This window comes from Aquarana catesbeiana, linkage group LG04 (genome assembly GCF_042186555.1).
Source record: "Aquarana catesbeiana isolate 2022-GZ linkage group LG04, ASM4218655v1, whole genome shotgun sequence".
NCBI lineage: Eukaryota > Metazoa > Chordata > Amphibia > Anura > Ranidae > Aquarana > Aquarana catesbeiana.
In genome coordinates this window covers 61687521-61704846 of record NC_133327.1, presented here as the reverse complement: position 1 = coordinate 61704846, position 17326 = coordinate 61687521, and the positions used below count along the sequence as shown (strand labels likewise).

Here is a 17326-nt window from a genome sequence, read left to right as displayed (position 1 = left end):
TTATTTTTAATAAATACTTTACATTTATGAAAAGTATTTATTAAATTGAGGGGGCCCGCTTTGACCTAACTTTTTCTCGTTAAATAATTTTTTATTTTAAAGATTGTAATGAATTACAATAAATCAGTATTGTAACAAAACAAGTATTACAAGATAAAGTCAAAACATACATTAAAACTTCTTGCATAAATAAGAATTAATAAAATAAAGGTAAGATTGTAGTATATTATGGTAGATTATATAATAAATAATGCATTGTGTTAGATTATTCACATTAAAGAATAAAATAGAATGTACTAAATAGAAATTAGATTACAAGTGTAAGAACATTAGTCAGGTATTATTATAAATACCTAATGTTAGAGAGGAGTAATGATAAAATAATAATATAAAGCAATATAAAACAATAATAGATTATAAACTACAATCAGGGTCAAGGTCCGTCTTTGTGGTTTGGTAATCCCTGGGATGGCAGGTGAACATATTTTCTGCCACTCTTTTTACTATAAGAAGGGGGTAAGGAAAGGGAAGGGTTAGTAAAGGGAATGAAGAAAAACCTTCCAGAGATTAATATATTGCGGTATAGTATAAAACATGTATCAAAGAGAGTATAGTATTTATCTTATTTTGTGTTTATATCAATGATTTATTTGTGCCTGGTGGGAGATAATGATCTATCCATGGTTTCCATATGGATTCAAATTTGGGCATTTTGTCTCGATAAATCGCTTCAGTCTTTGCATGTACCATGGTTTGTGTCACTCTTTGTTTAACCTCCCTGGCGGTATGATTATTTCAGATTTTTGCGTCTCAAAGCGGTACCATTATTTTGCATAGAAATTTGGCGTTTTATATTGTAGGCCTATAATTCTTAGCAATAACACACTTAAATCTGTCCACCAAGAGTCTAGTAGATATCCCGGGTATGATGAAGTTTGAAGCACAAAATCATAAATTATAATATAATAAAAAAATATAAATAATTATTAAAAATAATAATATAATAATAATAAAATAAATTTCCCCACGATTCACTATCGCTCAATTCTGCAAGTGTTCTAATTTACTATCGCTGTTTTCTAGCTGGTTTAAAACCACTTTTGACGTAAAGGGACACTTTTTGGTTGCTATGGACAATCAAGTTTCCAGGCAGAAAGAACAGTATATATCATAGAAAACTGCATGCAGGGCATTGGACAAAGCATTGGGGACAAAAGGGATTTGAAATGATTTCATACAGTACTGTAATCTGTAAGATTACAGTACTGTATGTGTTATGATTTTAACTTTTTTTATAATTTGCCGCCAGGCTCTGCCCCCGTGCGACGCTCGCAGGGAACGGAGCCTGGCACAGAGAGGCTTCGGGAGGAGGACAGAGCCCGTAGACACCGCGGGGGGATATCGTAGGATCCTGGGGACAGGGTAAGTATACCGCACCAGGATCCTGCAATGCAATCCCGAGTGTGGCTCGGGGTTACCGCTAATGGTGCTGAAATTTAACCCCGAGCCACACTCGGGAATACCGTCAGGGAGGCTACCCGTTTGTATGCAAAGTGAGTTATTTTTCCAAGCTTTCGCTATGGATTGTTTAGCTGCTGTTGTTATAAATACTAGTAGTTTAAATTGATGTTGAGTCAAGTTTTGGGGTTTATAGTTTAACCACTTCCCGACCGGCGCACGCCGATGTACGTCGGCAGAGTGGCACGGCTGGGCAAATGGACCTACAGGTACGTTTATTTTAATTTCCCGCCGTTTCCTCCATTTGAATTCCAGGCGGCGCGCGCCGACCGGGAGCTCCGTGAGTCAGGTCGCGGGTCCTGCGGACTCTATCGCCGCGGGGATACCCGCGATCGCCTCACAGAGAGGACGAACGGGGAGATGCTGATGTAAACAGCATCTCCCCATTCTGCCTAGTGAGAAGTGTCACTGATCACAGCTCCCTGTCATCGGGAGCAGTGATCAGCGTAGTGACACACACAGCCCATTCCCCCTACAGTTAGAATCACTCCCCTAGTACTGACTTACCCCCTCCCTGCCCTCTAGTGGTTAACCCCTTCACTGCCAGTGTCATTTACACAGGAATCAGTGCATTTTTAATCGCACTGATCGCTGTATAAATGACAATGGTCCCAAAAATGTGTCAAAAATGTCCGACATGTCCGCCATAACGTCGCAGTCACAATAAAAATCGCTGATCGCCGCCATTACTAGTAAAAAAAAAAAAATTAATAATAAAAATGCCATAAAACTATCCCCTATTTTGTAAACGCTATAACTTTTGCGCAAACCAATCAATAAACGCTTATTGCAATTTTTTTTTAACCAAAAATATGTAGAAGAATACGTATCGGCCTAAACTGAGAAAAAAAAGTTTTTTATATATTTTTGGGGGATATTTATTATAACAAAAAGTAAAAAATAATACGTTTTTTTCAAAATTGTCGCTCTTATTTTGTTTATAGCGCAAAAAATAAAAATCGCAGAGGTGATCAAATACCTCCAAAAGAAAGATCTATTTGTGGGAAAAAAAGGACGTCAATTTTGTTTGAGAGCCACGTCGCACGACCACGCAATTGTCAGTTAAAGCGACGCAGTGCCTAATCGCAAAAAGTGCTCTGGTCAGGAAGGGGGTAAAATCTTCCGGGGCTGAAGCGGTTAATAGGGCTACAGTTGGATCAGGCATTAGAGACGTCCTAAATATTCTCGAAAGAATTTTGAATACTTTCTTCCAGAATGAATTGGCTATGGGGCACTCCCACAAGATGTGTGTGTGTGTGCCTAGTGTTGTACATCCTCTAAAGCAGTTGGCAGGGTATTGATGGTTAAATTTGGCTAACCGTGCTGGTACCAAATACCATCTAGTAAGAACTTTGTAATTGTTCTCAAGGGCTACAACGTTAGGAGTGGCTGATTTAGTTGCTTGCCAGATTTGAGCCCAATCTTGTTCATGGAGATGGAGGTTAAGATCATTCTCCCATTTGTCTGTGTAGAATGGGGGAGAGGAAGTTGTTTATGCGATTAATTGAGCATATAAATCTGAAATCAGTCCCCGTCGGTGTGGATCTGATATACAGCTTTGTTCAAAAATAGAAAATGTATGAGGTGTAGCGGTTGTTGGTTTGTATGGAGTTAGAAAATTCTTAATTTGGAGATATCAGAAGATTTCTGTTTGCGGTAAATTATATTATTATTATTATACAGGATTTATATAGCGCCAACAGTTTACGCAGCGCTTTACAATATAAAAGGGAGACAATACAGTTATAATACAATAAGATACAGGAGGATTAAGAGGGCCCTGCTCAGAAGAGCTTACAATCTAATAGGGTGGGGCAGGTGGTACAGAAGGTTGTAACTGTGGGGAATGAGCTGATCGAAGTGCTAAAAGATTACTTAGAAACATTATAGGCTTTCCCGAAGAGATGAGTTTTCAGGGAGCGCCTGAAGGTAGCAAGAGTAGGGGATAGCCGGGCAGGTGGAAGTAGCGAGTTCCAGAGGATGGGAGAGGCTCTGGAGAAATCCTAGAGACGAGCATGAGAGGAGGAGACGAGAGAGCTTGAGAGTAGGAGGTCTTGAGAAGAGTGGAGAGGACGATTTGGGTGATATTTGGAGACAAGGTTGGTGATGTAGCTCAGGGCAGAGTTGTGAATGGCTTTGTATGTTGTGGTTAGTATTTTGAATTTAATTCGCTGGGTGATTGGGAGCCAGTGTAGGGATTGGAGGAGAGGGTTGGCAGACACTGGCAGACAAATTATATTGCTCACATAAGGTTGGGAAAGGTATTATATTGGAAGATTGAAAAAACTGGTGGATTCGTAGTAGACCTGCTTTAGACCATGCTGAAAAAGACTGTGAGGAGGACCATGCCGGATAAAAGGAAGAATTATGAAGGAAAGAGAGTAATGGATTTTGTTTAGATTGGAAACCAAATCAAGTTTTTAGCCTGTCCCATATGGATAAGCTGTGTTTTGTGTAGGGATTAGTGATAGATCTTCTTTGAACGGGGGTAAGTCAGAGGAGGTTTGCAGTGGAAAGGGGATCACAGACCACTGATTCTAACGCTACCCATAAAGGTATTTCTTTACTAGCATGGTATTTTGTAAATTGAGCTAATTGTGCTGCATTATAATATTTCGTAAAATCTGTTACCCCTAGCCCTCCTTTTGTTTGGGAGCATATAGAGTTTGTTTAGGTAGGCGTGGTCTAAGTTTATTCCAAATATATTGTGTGGTTTTGTGTTGAAGGATGTATAAGAAATGTGAGGGAACTGTTATAGGAAGCACTCTAAAGAGGTAGAGAATCTTTGGGAGGATGGACATTTTAATAAGTTATCCGACCTATCCATGCTAGGGGTAGGTATGACCATGTGGAAAGTAGTTTAGATAGTTGCGTTAACATCGGGGGATAGTTTGACATATAAAGATCACTTGGATTAGCTGTAAGATTAATACCTAGATAGGTGATATGAGTCACTAACCAGGTAAATGGGAGAGAGCTGTGTAGTTGTGATTGAAGTTCAGGTGATAATGATACGTTTAGTGCCTTAGATTTTTATGCATTAAAGCGGGGGTCCACCTATCTATCGTTTTTTTTTTTTTTTAGTTCATTCACAAACTTTTCTTCTCAGCATTACATACTCACATATTGTGTGTAATATGTCCGCCTGTGTCAGATTTCGTCGGAAAGAATAACTTATTATTCACTGCAGGCGGTTTCCATCTTCATTGTGGACATTTGAAGCCCACAAGCATTTATTTCCTGGATGTGGTGAATGCTGTACTCCCAGCATTCACCGCTCATTCCTGCACATGCTCAGTGGCATCCTGGGAAGCCTGAGACTAGCTCCCAGGAGTCTGGGAGAGGCTAGAAACACGCCTACTCCCATGGGAGGAGAACCAGGAAGTGCAAAGAAGAATAGAAAAATAAAAGGTAATTACGGCAATTTAAATTTTTTTAAACGGCATGTCAGCATCTAGGCAAGGAAGAGAATACATACAGATATTGTTCGAAATTTGGGTGGAACCCCGCTTTAACTTTGAGGCCAGATATACAGTATCTCATGAAAGTGAGTACACCCCTCACATTCTTATAAATATTTTATTATATCTTTTAACGTGACAGCACTGAAGAAATGATACTTTGCTAGAATGTAAAGTAGTGAGTGTACAGCTTGTATAACAGTGTAAATTTGCTGTCCCCTCAAAATAACTCAACACACAGCCATTAATGTCTAAACTGCTGGCAACAAAAGTGAGTACACCCCAACAAAAGTGAGTGAAAATGTCCAAATTGAGCCCAATTAGCCATTTTCTCTCCCCTGTGTCATGTGACTCGTTATTGTTACAAGTTCTCAGGTGTGAATGGGGAGCAGGTGTGTTAAATTTGGTGTTATCGCTCTCACTCCATCATACTGGTCACTGGAAGTTCAACATAGCACCTCATGGCAAGGAACTCTCTGAGGATCTGAAAAAAGAATTGTTGCTGTACATAAAGATGGCCTAGGCTATTAGAAGATTGCCAAGACCCTGAAACTGAGCTGCAGCAAGGTGGCCAAGACCATACAGCGGTTTAACAGGACAGATTCCACTCAGAACAGGCCTCGCCATGGTTGACCAAAGACGTTGAGTGCACATGCTCAGCGTCATATCCAGAGGTTGTCTTTGGGAAATAGACGTATGAGTGCTGCAAGCATTGCTGCAGAGGTTGAAGGGCTGGGGGGTCAGTGCTCAGACCATACGACGCACACTGCATCAAATTGGTCTGCATGGCTGTCATCCCAGAAGGAAGCCCATTCTGAAGATGATGCACAAGAAAGTCCACAAGCAGTTTGCTGAAGACAAGCAGACTAAGGACATGGATTACTAGAACCATGTCCTGTGGTCTGATGAGACCAAGATAAAAGTATTTGATTCAGATGGTGTCAAGCGTGTGGGGCAGCAACCAGTTGAGGAGTACAAAGACAAGTGTGTCTTGCCTACAGTCAAGCATGGTGGTAGGAGTGTCATGGCCTGGGGCTGCATGAGTGCTGCCAGCACTGGGGAGCTGCAGTTCATTGAGGGAACTATGAATGCCAACATGTACTGTGACATACTGAAGCAGAGCATGATCCCCTCCCTTCAGAGACTGGGCTGCTGGGCAGTATTCCAACATAACGACCCCAAACACACCTCCAAGACAACCACTAACTTGCTAAAGAAGCTAAGGGTAAAGGTGATGGGCTGGCCAAGCATGTCTCCAGACCTAAACCCTATTGAGCATCTGTGGGGCATCCTCAAATGGAAGGTGGAGGAGCGCTAGGTCTCTAACATCCACCAGCTTCATGATGTCATCGTGAAGGAGTGGAAGAGGACTCCAGTGGCAACCTGTGAGGCTCTGGTGAACTTCATGCCCAAGAGGGTTAAGGCAGTGCTGGAAAATAATGATGGCCACACAAAATATTAACACTTTGGGCCCAATTTGGACATTTTTACTTAGGGGGATACTCACTTTTGTTGCCAGCAGTTTAGACATTAATAGCTGTGTGTTGAGTTATTTTGAGGGGACAGCAAATTTACACTGTTATACAAGCTGTACACTCACTACTTTACATTGTAGCAAAGTGTCATTTCTTCAGTGTTGTCACATGAAAAGATATAATAAAATATTTACAAAAATGTGAGGATAATCGGATAAGTTGGGCTAGGGGTTCTATTGCTAAAGAGAAAAGTGGGGATAAGGGACATCCTTGGCGCGTTCCTCTTTCAATAGTAAAAGATTTTGAGCGGAATCCGGAATAGGATATAAAAGCCTTTGGATCTTGATATAAGGCAGAAATCCATCTGAGGAAATGTGTACCAAATCCCCATTTATGGTGAATTGAATTTTTAAATAGGGCCAGGACAAGGAATCAAATGCCTTTCTGATGTCTAATGAAAGGATGCAAGTTGGTATGTTTCGAGTTCGGGCTGTATGGGCTAAGATTGTGGCTCGGCGTATGTTATCTCCTACTTGTCTGGAAGGAATAAATCCAATTTGATCCCGGTGTATTAAGGTGCCTATAATCGGATTAAGTCTAGTTGAGATGATTTAAGCCAGCAATTTAATGTCAATATTAAGTATTGATATTGGTCTAAAATTAGACCAAGAAGTATCATCTGTATTTGGCTTTGGTATCATAGAAATTTAAGCTATAAGGGATTCTGGACGGAAAGAATGGCCAATAAGAAGGGAATTGAAGACATCAACCATAATCGGTGATAACAGATTAGCACATTTTTTATAATAGGTGGCTGAAAAACCATCAGTACCTGGGTGTTTGCAAGGTTTTAATGATTTTATTGCTGCTTGTATTTCTAGTTCGGTTATAGGTTTGTCTAGAGATATTTAGAAAGTGAAGGTAAGGTAATTAAGGACAGGAGATTACTTAGTCTAGTTTGGTCAAAATCATGGGAGTCTTTATAAAGTTCAGATAATCTCTTTTGGAATTCATGCAGAATTTTAATTGGATTACTAGTATAGTTATCTTTGGTCAATTTCAATCTTATATATTTTGGGTTGTGAATTTTTTTTCGGAGTGCAAGGGCTAGTAATTATCTGGTTTGTTAGCCTTCATATAGAAAACGTGTTTAGATTTTCGGAGAATCTTCTCTGCTGATTCCGTTAAAAACGGATCAAGTTCTAAACGTGTCTTGTCATATTGTAATTTTGTTGATGGGATGGATCAGATTGGAATTTCTCCGAAGCTTCGTTAAATGCTGTTTCTATCCTTTTGTGAAGCTGTCTCTTTTGTTTATAGAAATGAGAATCCTGACTTATACAGACACCTCTAATATATGGTTTAAGAGCTTCCCAGTAAGTTAAAGGATTTATATCACCAGTGTTATTGTTTGCAATATAATCTTTAATAGCTTTCTCAATGATCTGTCTATATGAAGGCTGTGCTAGTAAACCGTCATTTATATACCATGTTTTATGATTCGGTCGAGGGATCAATGAGGAAAGGGATGTTAGGATTATATTATGATCACACCATGCACATGGTGTGATAGTAGAGTCTAAGATATATGCTGAAATATTGACATTAATAAAAAGATAGTCTATGCGGGAGAATTGTTTTTGGGGGTGTGAATAGTGAGTATATTGTCGTCTCACCGGGTGTTGTTCCCTCCATGTATCTAATAGGGAATATTGATTAAGTAGTTGATATGAACACCGTTGAGTGCGACTTTGAATTGGGGATTTATCTAGGAATGGATATAAGACATGATTAGAGTCTCCACCCATTATAAGAGTGCCGCGTTTGTGATTCTCTATGACAGAGAACAAATAGGAAAGGAAGAACAGTGGATTTTTATTTGGAGCATAGTATGAAACTATAGTCGTTTCGGTATCTTGTAAAAGGCCTGTATCGACCTTTAGGGTCTTTAAGTTCTGAATGAAGTGTGAATGGCGTTGTATGATGGAATGCGATTAAAACACCTCTTTGTTTAGTTTCTGCTGATGAAGTATAAACTTGCAGGTATTTGCGGCTAAAGAATTTAGGACAAGAATGGGATGAAAAATGTGTCTCTTGAAGACAGACCACGTGTGCTTTAAGTTTCGAGAAAGATCAAAAAGCTTTAGTTCTTTTTGGGGGTGAGTTTAGGCCCTGTACATTAAGGGTTACAATATTTAGGGGAGCCATTGTACAATTAGAATAAGGGGGAGATATGAAAAGAATTAGTTATATATCAATTTCTCTCTGGAAAATAATATGGAGCCTGGGGGATGCCTTCTAGGTATACTTGATGGATCAAGAATTCCAGTGGAATATATTGTTTCAATAAATAGAAGTCTATTCCAGGCTCGTAAACTCATAGCACTAAAATGGTTATCATCATATCCACCTACTGTAGCAGAATGGAAAATACAAGTAAGGGAAACTTTCATTAAGAAAAAATATATTTTCCTACACAGAGGCAGGGTAGAAAAATTCGAAAAAATATGGAAAAGGTGGTTTGATACCTTGGAGGTATGATGAGAGAGGAGAGGATCAATGTATGAGTAATGGGGGGAGGGGGAGTGGGAGCATGGGTGCCAGGGGTGCTTTTTTTTTTGCTTTCCCCTTCTCCCTCTTAATACGGGCTGGGGTTGTAGGTTTTGTCCCTTTTTTTTTGCTTCCTGTTTTTGTGTGTGTGTATATAAAATGAATAAAAAGATGATTTGATTAAAAAAACAAAAAAACAAGAAAATAATAAAAAAAGCTCCTAAAAGGAGCAAGTATCCAAAGGCTGGTAGTAAATGCCAACCTGTGGGTACACTTAGTCCAAAGAGCGTCCAAACTGTTTGTTGGACACTCGAGGAAGTATCGGAGGTGCAGTAACTATCTCCGGGACTACGATGGCCATCATGTAAAATGATTTGAAAATAAACATTTAATAACCAAGTCTTAGATGACTAAAAGTTTGAGGTGCTAATAAGAATCTATTTTAGATCGGTGACTTTGTTTATAAAATTATAATAGTGTTACATATTAAACTAAATTTAGAATAAAATCAATATTCCGGATATGGAATCTAGGTATTAAACTCATACCGTACCATAGTAAATAGAGTGAAAACAAGTCACTTACCATGAAGATAATATGTTACTATATATAATTTAAATAGAGTATAGAAATAACTAGACCACTATAATAACTATTTTCTATTTAAATAGGTAGAGATTTAGATCTCTTAATACGCAAATAGAATAAATAAACATAGATAAATAGTTTTAAGAGGTATTCAATCTCAAATAGTAAAATGTTAAGCAAGTTTAGACTTATCTAAACTCTGTTGATACTCTGAGTAGAATTAATTATGGATTCTATCCAGAATTACTTGTCTAAGGGATATGTTTGTTAGAATGGTATTGTTTATAGTCATACCATCAAGAGATAATTTCAACTAGAATAGTATATATGTTATCGAGTATAAATACACATATATTAATTCACTGGTTCAGTGTCTGAAGTATATGAAGTGGAATGATTTTATTTATAGGTTCTAGAAAAAATAAATTGTATTAATAATCTATAAATCTTTATAGGAACTATAACTTTGTTCATAGATATATAATATTGTTATGGAAAATTCACATCTGGGGTAAAAAACAACATTCCAGACATGATAGACAACAACTAAGTATTCTATTTATATCATAGGAAATAGAATGGGAGTAAACCATACCTTCTCCTATGAAAGATGGTATGGTATTTTATATTAAATAGCTAGAGTCTAGAACAACTGGATTACTAAATAACCAAATTTAATTTAATTAAATAAGATTTAAATCTTTTAGTGCATATTTGAAATACTAAAAGATAGAGATATATAATCTCAAATAATAATAATAAGTAGATCTGGGTATATCCACACTCCATATGCAGACTAAATATAATCAAATATGGATTTTATCCAGATCCACTTGCTTAAGGAGTATGGGTTTTAGAATAGTATTTTCCATATTCATACTATTTAAGAAAAAAATTACCCAGTGTAATATATATATTTATAGGTATAAACATATATATTTATCAATTCATTAGTTCATTGGTTCAGTGTCTGGGGTAGGTGATTATAAACGGCTTCTCTTATGAGCACTTGAAGAAGCAGGTTGCTCTGGAGTGTCCTTTTGGAGTGTTGGGGAACCAGAGTTTGCCCGTCGCTTGGATCCTTCTGCAGTTGCCTCAGGTGTTGACAGGCGAAGATCTAGGATTGTAGAAAGTAATTCATCAGCAGTTTTACAAGTGTAGGTAGTTCCTTTGTATGTAAAACGAATTGCAAAGGGAAAAGTCGAGCGGTATGTGATATGGTGATATTGGAGGACCTGTAAATGAGGTTTCATTTCTTTTCTCTTCTAAAGGATCTGTTGAGAGATGTCTTGATATATTTGGTACCGATGACCCTGAAATATTAAGGATTCTTTGTTGCGGCTGCATCCAGTAATTGTTCCTTTGTGTGGAAGTAATGGAATTGAATAATTATATCCCTGGGGGGACCACTATCTTTCCTTGGTGTTAGGGACCTGTGTATTCTGTCCATTTCAAGTCTTTCTATTGGGACAGATGGTGCCAGTTCCTGAAATAGCGCCGTGGCTGTGGATTGTAATTCTTTTTTCAGGGATTCCTCTAATACGGAGATTGGATCTCCTATTCCTATTTTCAAAATCCTCAAGGCGGGTTTAGAGGGAAGAATATTCTTCCCTGAGGCATTTCAATTCTTCAGCCTGATTAGATATTGTGGCATCCAGTTCATCTGTTCTCTGTTCTAGAATAGATGTGTGCCTTTCCACCTCACGGATTTCTCTAGTTAATTTTTCTGTAATAGTGTCTGATGTATTCTGTAGGGCTTTATTTAGAATCCTCTCAAATTGGCTAATTAATTCAGAATTAGGAAAAGCCTGTTGCAGGGAATTAGACATAATCTCAATGTCATATTCTGACTCAGAGCGCTGTATGGAAACAGGCAGCTGCAGCTGTTTCTGTGAGTGAGTTTGTGAGGAGAGCTCTGCCGCCGTTTTTGAGGTAGATTTAGTCAGAGAATCCTGAGCTTTCCCTGTTTTTAGTTTAGCTTTCCTTCCGCTGTACATCATCTCAAAAGATGCCCAGGGGTATTCGCAAAGTAACTGTTATAAATTCGAGTTTTTAGCCGTTCGTGTCCCCGTCGGTGCGAAGCGCTCAGGCAGATATGTCTACCCCAGACGACCTCGCGCATGCGCCTCTTGACCTAACTTTTTAAACTTTTCAGAGGACAAACTGTTTGCATTGCTTAGTAGTTCAGATGACTATAAATATTTTGTTCACATGACATTTCTGGGTAAAAGTTCTTGAATGTGAACATCTTCAGCTCCGGGAGATTTAACCCCCCCCCCCTTCCTGACCAGGCCATTTTTTGCGATACGGCACTGTGTTATTTTAGCTGACAATTGCGTTGTCATGTGACGCTGTACCCAAATACAATTTTTGTCTTTTTTTCCCCTGAAATAGAGCTTTCTTTTGGTGGTATTTGATCACCTCTGTGTTTTTTATTTTTTATGCTATAAACAAAAACGACCAACAATTTTGAAAAAAAAACATTTTTTTTTACTTTCTGCTATAAAACATATCCAATAAAAGAAAAATTAAAAAATTTAATTTCTTCATAAATTTAGGCCAATATGTATTCTGCTACATATTTTTGGTTAAAAATACCCAATAAGCCTATATTGATTGGTTTGTGCAAAAGTTATAGCATCTACAAACTATGGGATATTTTTACGGCAGTGGTAAAAATATGGCAGTGATCTGCGGCGGGACTGCAATACTTTTTTTTTCAGGTTTTTTTCCTTTATTTTCAACTGGTAATGCTGCAGATAAAACACTTCCTGTGCTAGGGTGGCTACGCTCGCTCCTCCACTGTATCTATGAAAGTGCCATGGTTGTCACCCAGGTTGGACTTCAAACATGTCTGCCTTTGTTCATCTACATTTGATAGGGAATGACAGGATTAGCATTTCACAAAATAAGACCAAGACTGTTTTGCTTCCTGTACAGTTCACAGGAAGTGACAAGAAACTGCATTTCTGGCAAGATCAACAGGTTTTAGTTTGCTTGCTAAAAATGTTCTCAGCCTGAAAACTAATTTTCCACCTCATCAAAGGGCTAGTAAGCTGCAATATACAAAATTTTTGTTCTTGGGTTGAGTTATCATTTAAAGAAAATTTACCACAAATCAGAAAACATAGGTGGGAAGTAGTGAAGAGCTGCAAGTGGGTAGGTGCAGCATGGTGCAGTGACAGAAAACACTCAGAGTCCAGGTGCAGAGAACAGAAATATATTGTAATAGAAGTTCAGCAAATAAACAACAAGCCTGATGGGAAGGGCGGCACAGTGGTGTAGTTGGTAGCACTCTAACCTAGCAGTAAAAAGGGTCGGTGGTTTGAATCCCAACCATGACACTACCTGCCTGGAGCTTGCATGTTCTCCCTGTGCCTATGTGGGTTTCCTGCGGGTACTCTGTTTTCCTCCCACACTCCAAAAGATATGCTGGTAGGTTAATTGGCTTCTGTCCAAAATTGGCCCTAGTATATGAATGTGAGTTGGGGACCTTGGATTGTGGGCTCCTTGAGGGTAGGGACCGATGTGAGCGTGCGATGTATGTGTGGAGTGCTGTGTAAAATTGTCGGCACTATATGGGTACTTTAAATAATAATATAATAGATGAGCATCTAAATGAGACACAATGTACAGGAATAGGGACAATTGTAGACACACTCAGGATGGACTGGTGTCTTTATTCAAACCTTACTAACTAACTGTGAAGGCATCGCTGTTACACAGTACCAGCAAGGGGTAGAAGCAAGGGGTCTTAGGTGTGCCAACAGTGTCTGTATCATGGGGCAAAATGCAGCCTGGCCAGTCTGTAACCAAGTGGGGAGGCTTCCAGGTAGGATGGTGTGTCCCTGCACTTTCCCTACTCCTCGGGAACCTCTCCCTGATGCTAAGCACTGTCCCTGATAGAAAGATGGCTGCCAAAGTCACATGGGGTGCCAACATCTAATTAGATAGCACCCCCCTTGTGACCCAGCAAAACAGAAAGGAACTAGGTATCTCTTGGCTTCCACCCTCTGCACTGTGGTTGAGTGCTACCTGTAGTGAAGAAAACAGACTGCACCTGCCTACATGTGAACCCGGGTTCGCATCCAATTTTTCTTGTCTGGATGTTCATCAAACCGCCAGAGGATGCATGAAGTGCAACATTGCTAAATGTGACCGCTTTACCTCTGGCTGGTTGTTAGTAAGCCGGTAGCCACCTGATGACTCCAGGTGATTCAATTGTCAGCTGGGGATTCCCATGTTGATAAGGACACGAGCCTCTTCCCCACAACCCTGGTTATTGTGGTGGTGTCCAGGTGGGGGTAAGGTTATCAGAATCTGGAAGTTCTCTTATAATAATTAGTCCCCCAGACACATCCCTATGTGAATAAGTATTACACACCCCTACTCATTAATGCAGAAAAGTAAACACACTGATAAGAACACAGAAAAAAAAGAAAAGCAAAACAGTCCCCCAGTTGTACATCCACCATTAATTACGTCATCCAGCAATGCAGATGCACATCAGTCAAAATGAATGATGCCCACCAACCACGGTGATATGAGTGAGCATATATAGTCATGACCCCCCCTTTAGCTTCAATAGGGTTTGAACTTGGCACCTGAACTTTAAAAATGTATACTAAACCCACATCGAGCCAAACCCATGTACATTTGGCTCATCCTTAGTGTGAAGACTCAGATGGTTCCTAGGCCAACGTTCCAGGGAAGTGAAGTCCCTTGTACTGAAGGCTTATCTGCTCCAGGACCAATATGTGACCTGAGGACACTGGGGAGAGCAACCTCTCACACAGCTATTTCACTGTAGGATAGGCTCTCTTTGATTTTATTTTGTCAACTCTCTAACATTTAAATATTTGTTTTGTTTCAGCTGTCTACAATCTCTACTCTACTCAAGATTCAACTGAAACATCTGGAAATTCATACTCGGTTCTCACATAAAAGACGACGGCTAAAAAGTGTGATGACCTTGGGGCAGTGGATCACTGTTGTACTAATGAGTAGAAAAAAATCAAAAGACATGGGTCTATTTATCAATTAATTCATGCCAGATTCCCTTTCACAAATTTTCACAAAAGATTTAATTAGAAAAACATGTAAATCTTCGGTGAAAATAAATAGTCTCTCCAGATGGCAATGTTATGTTGTACACTGATATACAATGTGATTTTCTTATAATTACCACAAATTTGTGTATCTTAGTGTGTTCTGGGTGGAAGGAAAATAGCAGGCCAAAATGTGAAACCTATTATTAGGCTCTGACATTCTACACTTTCATTTCAATTTAATTTCTACAAACATATATTTTGGGCTATTTCATACATAAAGTTTAACCACTTAAGGGCCGAGCCTCTTTCTGAGATTTGTTGTTTACACGTTAAAAACAGTTTTTTTTGCTAGAAAATTACTTAGAATCCCCAAACATTATACATTTTTTTTTCTAACACCCTAGAGAATAAAATGGCGGTCGTTGCAATACTTTCTGTCATATCGTATTTGCGCAGTGGTCTTACAGATGCACTTTTTTTGGAAAAAATACACTTTTTTGAACTACAAAATAAGACAACAGTAAAGTTAGCCCAATTTTTTTTATATTGTGAAAGATAATGTTACGCGGAGTGAATTGATACCAAACATGTCACACTTAAAAATTGCACCTGCTCGTGGAATGGCGACAAATGTTTACCCTTAAAAATCTTCATAGGCGACGTTTAAAAAATTCTACAGCTTGCATGTTTTGAGTTACAGAGGAGGTCTAGGGCTAGAATTATTGCTCTCACTCTACCAATCGCAGCAATACCTCACATGTGTGGTTTGAACACTGTTTTCATATGCGGCGCTACTCACGTATGCGTTCGCTTCTGCACGCGAGCTCGTTGGGACGGGGCGCGTATAAAACATCTTTTTCTTATTTATTTTACTTTTTATTTTTTATTTTTACACAGTTTTTTTTTTTTTTTAAATTGTCACTTTTATTCGTATTACAAGGAATGTAACCATCTCTTGTAATAGAAAAAAAAAGCATGACAAGACCTCTTAAATATGAGATCTGGGGTCAAAAAGACCTCAGATCTCATATTTACACTAAAATGCAATAAAAAGAAAAAAAAAAAATTGTCATTTAAAAAAATAGTTTAAAAAAAAGGCCCTTTAAGAGCTATGGGAAGAAGTGACGTTTTGACGTCGCTTCCGCCCTGCATTGTTATGGAGACGGGTGGGGGCCATCTTCCCCTCACTCATCTCCATGCCCAGCAGGGGTGAAGATCTGATCGCCTCCGCTGCTGCCGACGGCTCCGGTAAGCGGCAGAGGGCACCGGAGCACGGTGGGAGGGGGGCCCCTCTCCCGCCGCCGATAAAAGTGATCTTGTGGCGAATCCGCTGCAGAGACCACTTTTATCTGAAACCGGACCAATCACTGAAGAAGAGGATACCAGGATTATGGCAGCTAGCTTCTGCCATAACGATACTCCTCTTCAAAGTACCGACGTATAACGACGGTGGGTGGTCCGGAAGTGGTTAAATTCTGTTACCCTAAATAATACCCTTAATACAATTTCTCATATCTCACCAATGTGTAGTGATCCAACATGCCTGGAGTGCAATACAATGAAAAGTATAAAATGCTAAGCTGAACTCTCAAAGAAAAGTTAATAAAACGAGATAGTTAATAGTGATATATCAAATAAATATATCCATAAAATACTGCTCAATAAGTAACAAATTGGCCTCACAAGGTAAAGCAGAGCCAAGAATATACCATAACTATGGGGTCTGCTGGTAGCCAAAATGGTGTTTTTCATATATTAAGATTTCATGGCTAGGGGGTGGGACAGAAGTTGTTTCATTTAGGTTGATATTTCCATGTTTGGTAGATGTTAAAACTACCTAACAGGTGTTTTTTTTGTTTTTTTATATATCTCTTGGAGACTGTATTGATGAATCAGAATGGTGATCTTCATAGTTAATGAGTTTATGGATAAGAGTTGTTTCATACAGGTTGAAGTGACCCAAAAGTGATATTTCTATGTTTGGTAGATGCCAAAGAATAAAGCTACCCAACAGTTTGTTATATCTCTCAGGGACTATAGCAGTAGGCCAGAATGGTGTTTTTCATTGTTCACATGTTTATGGGGTGGGATTGGAGCTGATATCTCTATCTCTTGGTAAGTTCTAAAGAGTAAAATTACCTAAACTCTCTATATACTTTATATTAAAGAGAACATAATAGAAGGAGATGGTGTGTGGAAACACCCAAACCTCCCAGGTAGACAGGAAAAGAGTCTGGAATTATGGCATGTAAAGATTGTTGGAATATCCAATACCTATAAGAAACCAGGGGTTCCTGCTGTATGTAAAGTATAACTTTTGAGTGGGCAGCCCCTTTAAAGTCAGATCACCTACAATGTTTTCTTATACTTTTTGTTCTATTGTTTCACTTAACTTGTTTATTTTTGTGTGATATAATTCAAGTATGCTCTTTCAGTTTGCAGAACCAATAAAACACCTTTGCTGTATACTGTTCTCTTTTCCTGAAATCCATTGCATATACTAATGCTCTCTGAAAAGTGTCCATAAAGAGTGCAGATGAAAAGTCATAATTTGGTAGTGGAGCATTGCCCAGTTCAATTTCTTTTTGTAGTGACCAGTATCATTCTCACTACAATTTTTCTTCGGTCTTGCACAGCTGGTAAATTGCTTTCTAGCACCAAGAACATATTCCTACAGTAAGTT

The 17326-nt window shown here is 38.8% G+C and overlaps 1 protein-coding gene across 4 annotated transcripts in view; it reads left to right on the top strand.

The window, feature by feature from the left end:
• Positions 1 to 17109, top strand: part of LOC141139297 (adhesion G protein-coupled receptor F5-like) — a 343899-nt gene extending 326790 nt beyond the window's left edge. For all 4 annotated transcript variants that reach the window (XM_073625269.1, XM_073625266.1, XM_073625268.1 and 1 more), the window contains one exon: positions 14466 to 17109. In XM_073625269.1, the coding sequence (XP_073481370.1) occupies positions 14466 to 14536 (71 nt within the window). In that variant the 3' untranslated portion in view covers positions 14537 to 17109. The remainder of the gene's footprint in view (positions 1 to 14465) is intronic.
• The last annotated feature ends 217 nt before the right edge of the window (positions 17110 to 17326 follow it).